General features: G+C 37.7%; 1 protein-coding gene across 1 annotated transcript; it reads right to left on the bottom strand.

The window, feature by feature from the left end:
• Positions 1-2,479: 2,479 nt before the first annotated feature.
• On the bottom strand, positions 2,480-6,689 carry mylpfa (myosin light chain, phosphorylatable, fast skeletal muscle a). Its single transcript, XM_077212789.1, has 7 exons — positions 6,467-6,689; positions 5,615-5,710; positions 4,298-4,373; positions 4,111-4,215; positions 3,938-4,016; positions 3,796-3,844; positions 2,480-3,403 (listed from the first exon to the last, which is right to left on the bottom strand). Exons 1-7 carry the CDS (start codon positions 6,467-6,469, stop codon positions 3,302-3,304), a joined length of 510 nt encoding a protein of 169 aa, XP_077068904.1. The 5' UTR covers positions 6,470-6,689; the 3' UTR covers positions 2,480-3,301.
• Positions 6,690-9,129: the final 2,440 nt, after the last annotated feature.

Raw genomic sequence — 9,129 nt, forward strand, 5'->3', positions numbered from 1 at the left:
TGTAGATGTTGACATTTATGTTGTGGCCACCAGGGGCCTCAGACTACCTTCACTGTTGACACGAGCACTGGATCTGCTGAAGGTGAAGTGGAGTGGGATGTCCATGGCCTGTTACTTTCAGATAACCTGGGTGATCTAGATTAAGGTGTTTAATAATTCTTAATATTTGCTCTAAGTTCTAAGCACTGGCATAAACCTGGTTTTGCACCTGACAGGCCATCTTCACTAACACCATCCTGTCTCTATTGCCAACCAAAGGTACGACCGGTGGACTTAAATCTGTTCAAAAACTGTGCTCACCAGTAATTAATGAAAGGCCACCCAGTGTTGGTTTACTAACAATCTGAGACAGCTGGGACTGGGTGTAAAGTAGTTTGATGTGTCTTATGGATTTCTGCATTGGTAAATACGACCCAGTGTATGTTATTGAATTGTTGTCAAATTAATTTTAATCATTTCATTTTAGTGTTTGTTAGTACTCTCATTCTGTCCTTTTTGTGTCTCATACTTGTTTTTAAGTTTACATGAAACCTTTTACAGTTGAGAATGAAATAAATTCATAGATGAAGACAGCTGTTCTAAAACTGCTGAAGAGGAAGTTCACAGTGTATTTAATAATTACAGGTGTGATGAATAATAAATCATAATATATTAAAATCTCCCTCAAGATTGTTTTTTTATTTAAGTTATGAGTCATTTTAAGTGTCATTTAACTAGTTTGATACAATTAATGAGGAAGGGTGTGATGAATAATAAATCATAATATATTAAAATCTTCCTCAAGAGTGTTTTTTTCTATTTAAGTTATGAGTCATTTTAAGTGTAATTTAACTCTATCGACACAATTAATTAGTCAGCATTCGACAAAATTTTATTTCAAAATGTGTCATTTTGTTTTGTTTTTTTGTCACGTTTACGTGATTTACATCACGTGGTTCGAGAGACTGCTACAAATTAATATTTTTTTCAATTGAGGGTGTTGCGAGGGCTGTTTAATCGAAAATCTCAGTTTATTCAATAAGAAATCTATTGCAATTTCTTGTATACAGTATGTTAATCTTTTGTGGGAATGTACATAAAGTACTTTTACTCAGATCGCACTTGCGAATTTTTGAGGTGAGGCATTTTTACCTCTTGATACATTTTTTTTTTACTTTTTCCAAAGTTACTGATAAGTTACAATCAGGTTACAATCGGTCATCATTTTCTCCCTCTTATGTCGTTTAAAACTCCGCCACACTTTTTTTTACTACCGCTACAATCATTGATTTGGAATTCCAAGAAATAAACAATGTTTTAATGCTTTGAAACACTAAGGCATGGTTTATCTACTTTCCACTGAATTTGTGTCGTTTTCGAGTTGTGCTCACTGCAGAGCCAAATGACGCACAGCTCCGCCTCACTGGAGGTCATGGGTGGAGTTAATGGTAACGTACGGGTGTGGTTGGATATTCTAGTTCCACGCTTTACTCCCAAATTACATTCAGACTTCACACTCCATCCATGGCTCTGCATTTTCATATGTGAGTTAATTTCCAAATGAAATATAGTACAAGATGATTTTGCTTTAAATCCTAAGACAGATAGTGAAAATACATTTGAATGTGTTTGAAGTTTGCCAAAAATAATTTACCATAATAGGACAGTCAGTTATAAAAAGCCACCCTGTCAAAGGTCAGATGTTGAAAACAAATTTTAGTCTTAATTATATGTAAAATATAAAGTCATATATTTTTTTTTCAGTTGTGATTTCATAATTAGTCCAATATAGGGTTAACATATGCAGAGTTATTGAAATATATCTACATATTTTGAAGTAAAGCTTCATTTTATGAGAAGGCTACGTTCTACTACCTTTATATACTGTGGTCATGATTAGATTAGGTAAACAAGTTCATTCTATCTTTCTTTAACAAAGAATCGAAAATAGTGAGGAATTGAACCGCCCATTGCCCTACTGCCTGTGCAACGTCCTGCTTTTTACACTCATTACAAATAAATAAATATGCTCAGAGAGAATGCAAAAGAAAATCTCTTTTGGGTGAACTGTTCCAAACATGCATCACCTGGACGTTTAGTTTTGTTATGGATTAGATGTTAAATTGGACATTCACAGTTTTAAACCAAAGCATGTGCTCTTCAGCAAGATGCGTTTTTCTGCTTTTTGCTGTTTTAATAATTAGAAAACAGGCAATCAATGCTTAAAACATTTAAAACCTTTCAATTTATGTGGAGGCGAATGTGGCGTAGCAGCTCTGTTATCATTGCCGTTGTAGGACTATCATTGTCCAGCAGGTAGCGCTGGTCACATTATGCTAGTCACCCTTGTGATTTACTGCATCATTATCCTGCAGTCTTATGCAGCCTTCCCTATCTCACAGTGTCATCTTTATGCTCTGTAATTACACCTAAAACCGACTTGTCTAGTTTTTTCCCACCTATGACACACAGCCAGCAGACATAGCAGTACAAAAAGATGTTTTATTCACAGTTTGTGTCTTTTATTGGTTACAGAAGAGTTTCTGACAGAGCAAAGCAGGCCCAGATGCAGAAATCAAAAGGGTTGATAAAACAAAAAAAAAACATGAGAAATAGTGAAGAGGAGGGGAGAGGGGGAGTGAAGAGGATATGTTTTCTTTCAGTCCCTTCTCTCCTCTCTTCCTTGGATGGTCTGGCTCTCTCACTCCCTCCGTGATAAGCTTGGCATCGCTTTTAGGAGGCCCAACTCTCTCGGTACAAAACCCTCGTTTTCTCTTTCTTTTTAGTCAACCATCGGGGGAAAAAAGACGAGAATGATGATTGGTTCCTCTATTATAGAGCCCGATCACTCCATCTTGCCCCCCCCCCCCCCCAGAGTGAGCTATATCTTCCACATATATCTAGAGAGGTATATCAGCCCAAAGCTGCCTTCATTTCAACCCTCTAGACAGCAGCATAACATGCAACTTTCATGCATGCTTGATTGTAACGAAAGAGAGGTGGTCATGGGTAATGAGTGAGAAACAGAGAGAAAGAGAGAGTATGTGAGAGATATAGAAATGATGTTAATTTTATTGAAAACAATCCCATTTCCCCACTTGACAGACACTGGTCATGAGCCTCTCCACCCTCCCAATTCAGTCTCAGTGAGACAAGTCTTTGGAGAGATGGAGAGGGTAAGTGCTTGAAAGTAACAAAGATGATGGAAAGGAAGAAAGGGAGGAAGAAACAAAGAGAAGGAGGACAAAGAACAGCCTGGGAGAGTAAAGCAGAGAGAGAAACACGTTCATCTCTTTATTTTCTGTCTCGTCTCCACAGCCGTTTACTCCTCCTTCTCCTCTCCGTGTGTGATGACGTAGCAGATGTTCTTGTAGTCAACATTGCCAGCCACATCTGGGGGGAAGGCGGCAAACAGATTCTTCATCTAAAGGAGGAAGAACAACGAATTTAGGATTTAACAAACATTAAAATGCTTTTAGAGATTTCAACTAATCTAGGAAAATAGATTAAAGTTGCTTTCTATATTGTGACGGATTTTCCATACATCTGCGCGAACTGGATTGCCAATAAATAAATAAATGTAGGATGGGATTTGGCAGATCTGAAGTCCTACATATGTTATCAGAGAGAATGATGTTTTGATTAAAAATTATAATTTTTATTAAAATTATAGTATTTGAGTTAAAAATGAACTTTAAAAATTAAACATACATGGATGAATCATTTACAATAAGATAACCTGCATTTTGAAAATAGGGTGAATTCTCTTTTCATGCCGACTTTAAACTTCTAAAGACGAGCTACATCTGATCTCACCTCCTCTGCAGTGAACCTGTCGCACTGAGTGGTCAGAAGCTCCTCGAGGCTGGAATGAAATAGAAAGAGTAGCAGTCAGATATGGAATGTTTCTTTCTTTTTTTTCTGCATGGGAATAAAATGTCAGTGAATGTAGACTCACAATTCCTTCTTGATGGTGCCAGTGCCCTCTGGGTCCAGCACCTTGAAGGCAGACACAATGACGTCTTCGGGGTCAGCACCTTTCAGAGACACAGATAGTGAATTACACCAACTGAATATACAATGATTGGAAAACCAAAGGGAAAATGGACAGAAAAATAGACTTTTGCATACCCTTCAGCTTCTCTCCAAACATGGTGAGGAAAACGGTGAAGTTGATTGGGCCGCTGGCTTCCTTGATCATAGCCTCCAACTCCTCATTCTTCACGTTCAGCTGACCTTTAGAGAGAGATGAGGACGCTCAGCACAGATTCATGGATGTATTTACAAAATACACAACTGACACGTATCATAAACGCACCCAATGAGGCCAACACGTCCCTAAGGTCGTCTTTGCTGATGATACCGTCCCTGTTCTGGTCAATGATTGTGAAAGCCTATGTGTGCAGGCCAGAAAAAAGACAAGAACATTGTTACAGGAGTAGTTGGTGACGAAAAATGTTGCAAACCAATGACTAATGAGTCTTATCAGGAAATCTTCCCCTTGCAGGCTTTCTTTGTTGCCTGACAGTAGTAAAAATGTCGTTCTGAATCACGTGAAACTTAAGAAGGGGCTTGAATTCTTAACGGCAGCTGCTGCTTCCACCCGGCCCCCACAGAGACCCTCACTGATCCTTCTCTCCATCTGGGAGACGTGTTAAGTCAATCCCAACTGTAATGTCAGACATTCCTGAAGAGGAACTTGAGAAGGCTGTATCACTTACTTATAAACTAACCGTTTCACATCCTTACTTGGCTCAATCGCACACTAGCCTGACGCTAATTCCAGTCACCTCACCCTTTTAGCATGTGCTCACATACTCTTTTACTTAGAGTTCGAGATAATCATGCTAATTCAGATTAATCATGTTTGAGAACCATAACTAGAGACAACTACTCTTAAATATCAAATTTTTCCAATGTTATTTTGTGTGTGATTTACATGTAATTTCTGGGTCCACTTTCTGTTTTTTTCTTGGAACCACTTCAAGCGCCCTAGAACATGAACCTTATTTACAACAGTTTTTTTTTTTACTCACACTTTCCTTTGAGTCCAAGATAGAGGGCTGTTATTTATTACTTTTATCCATTAATCTCGTCTAATATTTCACATTCTTTTCTTTCTTTCTGTCTCTCTGGCATGCAGTGTGATCTTCAGCTGCTGTCCCAGTGGTATCAGAACAGTGTCTGACAGATGGGAGGGCAGTGGAGAGGAAGTCTCTTTTTATATATACAGTATATATAAATTAGCAGGCAAGACAAATTGATTGGATTAAGACGATCTGTTGAATCTGTCCAGTTGCTATACTATACAAACCTTAATATAGATATGGTTGGCCCTTTCTCTTAGTAGGGGTTCTTTTTTTTTGCCTTTGATCATATTAGCATTAAAGGGCCAGTTATAAAGCAACCTCTGTGACTAATCAGTGGTAACTTATTGCATTGAACTGATGCATACTAACATTTATTTCCCCTCAAACTCATTCGAATTTGATAAGCCACCATAAAGTGAAAGAATGCAACTTCGAAAACAACACATAATGATCTCAAAATATGATGTTTGTTAAGTATCAATGTATCTGAAATGGTTGAATTAGTGAGCTTGTCGATTGACAGGAAGATCTGAAAAAATATGTACCTCCTTGTACTCCTGAATCTGGCTCTGCTCAAACATGGAGAAGACGTTGGAGGAACCCTCTCCTCCTCCTGCCCTCCTCTTAGCCTTCTTGGGTGCCTACATATGCAAAATAAAATATATAATAATAATAATACAGTTTTTAATGTTTAACACAGCAGTGCATGCAAATAGAATAGATGTAGTGCTCATTTTTGACAATAATCCATATCAACATCATTTGAAAATCAGAAAATTAGACACTCACATAGCAGTGCCACACAGAGCTTAGAGACACCAGACTCTCACTCATAAGACATTTTAACACATTTATTGTTAATGGCCTACATCCTAAAAATTATCTTTGTATTAGTTTACAATGATTATTGACACTGTATTCAGTATTTTTGTAGCTTCAAGGGCATCATAGTCAGCTACTGGAAACTGTTGGATTGGATTCTGTTTTGAATTTGATCCAAAATACCTTTACATTAGTACATTAGCATTATGCTTTCTGAAACTATGCTGAAACTTACAACTTTCTATATACAAACATAATCTTTGTCCACTCAATAACTTTTAATAAATTACAAAAAACTGCATGTTATGGGAAGTGAAAGCAAAACCACTTAGTTTTGCAGCTTAAGCATTAACTTCCTGGTTCCAGTAATGCAGGTTCAGAAAAAGTGCCCAATTTATCACATCCTGTTAAAGGTATTGTAAGTCCAGAGTTCAATTATCCAAGAATCAGACGCTGATTCAAAACGTGAGCTCTCCTCCACGTGACCCTGCTGAGAGTGAGGCTTTATGTCCTTGGTTCCTATGTGTCCACCTAGATGGTGTGGCCAGGTAACAGCTAAGGTACTGGTTACTCACCATGCTGGGACGGTGTGAAGTCTAAGAAGCTCAAGAAGTGAAGACTGAAGCCGCGTAGTGACCTGTTCCCTCAAGCCTTATATACTGCCGAAGGCCCCTTGCTAATTATAGATCCAACCTTAAGTGTGGCTTGGGAAACAGCAGACAGAAAGAGCGAAACTATGAAAGGGGAGAGAGATGAGGTAGGGGGAAAGTGTTGAAGGAACACAAGGTGGGATGCACTATCAACTTACAGTGCTTACAAATAGCTATTAGAGTCTTGGATTGGGATGAATCTGATACTAATGGCAGCATGTGTGTGTCTCACGTCGACTAATAAGGACATGGAGACGTAAGGGACTGTTTGAGCCTCGCACAATCACATAACTCAGTTTGAGATGAATGAGCTGTAACCATAAACACTGAGGAGGACACAACTCCCACCACTATATTTAGATTAGCGGCAGATCAATATTGGGAGGTTGCAATCATAGATACTGATTGATTTAAATCCAGGAATTTTTTGAACCAATGATAAACTTGTGTACACGCCCCATCTGATTTATAAGAGGCAGTTCTGGCGTCAAATCATAGCCCTTCCCATTGCCTCTTTCCAAGTCAGCCCTAATTGAAAATAGGGTTTTAATGCCTTTCCTAGTATAGTGATACCGTAAGATTTGGGCCCATGTCCCCCTCCCTCACCCTGCCACCAGACCATGCCTATATTGAGCACTCTCTCTCTCCTTGGCGCTCTTTGACCTCCCTTGGCCACTCCACAGTCACTTTGAGGTGCAATTTGTGGTGGCAAATGGGAAGCTGCTCTATGAATGGGCACATAATTATCCTCTTTTCTTTTAGTCTGAGATGATCAGCACAATGCAGTCCAGTGGGGTTGGTAGGGGACACATGAAGAGAGGCTTAAAACAGGTTCTTTTGGGAAGGCGGGGGCAATGGACAGCTGAGAGCGACCAAAATAGCACAACAAACTTGTCTGCTTCTTGTGCTTGCCTTTTCTTCTCTCTTTAATCCATCAGTAATTTCCTCGACCTCTTCTGGAAACTCCACAGTTTGTTGTGCGTTCCGTTCCTCTTTTAGATAATTTGATATATTGTAGTTTGTCCTTTACTTGTGTTCCCGTATGTAGATCTTGCCTAGATCTTTCATTGTTCTATTTAAGCAATATTTTCTAATAGATTAGCTCAGCTGTAATTATATGCAGCATTTTATGAGGTGAATTTTAAGTGTTTTAAAATCAGAAAGTCATGTAAGTAGTGCATTTGCATCCTTGATAAATTTTGATCTATTTGATCAAATTCATATTGATTACCAATGATTTCCAATATATATATATATATATATATATATATATTCACATTAAATTATTATATATAATTATAAAAAGATTATTGTAAATTATAATATTGTTCATTAATACTGATCTTGAAAAGGAAATACTTACATATACACAAAGTATACCATTTTTCTGCATTTCCTGCAAATAACTGTATATATATATATATTGTATATATATTGGATTTATATTGGTTTAAGGTAACATTGATTAATAATTGAATCATTGATGCAGTTTAATGATTAGACAAGTTCTCAAATTAGATATGTATAGCCTATGCTATATTAACACACCCCTCATATAACTATATATGGTGGAACAGCCTTCAAAGAGTGTGTGTGTGTGAGAGAGAGAGAGAGAGAGAGAGAGAGAGAGAGAGAGAGAGAGAGAGAGAGAGAGTGAGAGTGAGAGAGAGAAAGAGAGAGAGAGAGAGAGAGTGAGAGAGAGAAAGAGAGAGAGAGAGAGAGAGAGAGAGAGAGAGAGAGAGAGAGAGAGAGAGAGAGTAACAGGGAGGGAAGGAGGTTTCTGGGTCAGAGGATCTGTGGACCTTGATTCGAGATATTTTTTATCATAGAAGAATGATTTAGGTCTTCAGTTTAGGCCTGTTAAGTATGTTCGCTTCATGACTGATATGGTTGTACACATCTGTGATTTAGTATCTTCATAGGCTGGACCATAGGCCACTGTGTTAACTCATCTTTGTTTTGTTTATAGCCTGTCAAAGGGTTCATGTCTATACGTACAGTACGAGTTATGCATAACGTGATCTGATATGACAGAGATGACTGGAATCCGGATGAGGTGAAAAAGGCCGCACCATCCCTATAGGGGTTAGACATACCTCAGGTCTGCAATGTGTTATGGTTGAAATGAGGATCTTCATGTTGCATCCAACCCTGAAGGCGTTGGTAGTTTTATTTCTGTTCTTAGAGCTTCTAATGTACGCTAACAAATCTCCATAAATCTTCATAACCTGTTGTGATTTTATTATTCATTACACTAACCACAATATCTGCCTATACTGAATGTTTGTATTAAATCTACTCACCATACTAAATTATTAATTTTCCTACATGCTGACAATTACATATTTGTATGTATATATATATGAAGTACAATAAAATTGATATTAACACTCAAACCGAACAATCAATGTTGTAAAAAAAATGTCCTTATTGCGGCTGTGAAATATGCAGTGTTGAAATACACTCAAAATGTTCAAACAGATCTTTACAGAATTTATTATAATGTACATCAGAGGATTAATACTAAAATCATTGCATCAAATTCTGTCAACAAATTATCATTAAAATAAATATTATAACAAAATGGA

The sequence above is a fragment of the Siphateles boraxobius genome, unplaced genomic scaffold (assembly GCF_051911475.1).
Source record: "Siphateles boraxobius isolate OS27281-9 unplaced genomic scaffold, OSU_SipBor_1 66, whole genome shotgun sequence".
In the NCBI taxonomy this organism is placed as follows: Eukaryota; Metazoa; Chordata; class Actinopteri; order Cypriniformes; family Leuciscidae; genus Siphateles; species Siphateles boraxobius.

What these genes read in the sequence shown, in the direction of transcription:
- mylpfa (XM_077212789.1), bottom strand. An exon ending in AGATTCAGGAGTACAAGGAG is followed by an intron (nt 4,374 to 5,614) that starts GTACATATTTTT and finishes CTGCACACATAG; the next exon opens with GCTTTCACAATCATTGACCA. An exon ending in GTTTGGAGAGAAGCTGAAGG is followed by an intron (nt 4,017 to 4,110) that starts GTATGCAAAAGT and finishes TGTCTCTGAAAG; the next exon opens with GTGCTGACCCCGAAGACGTC.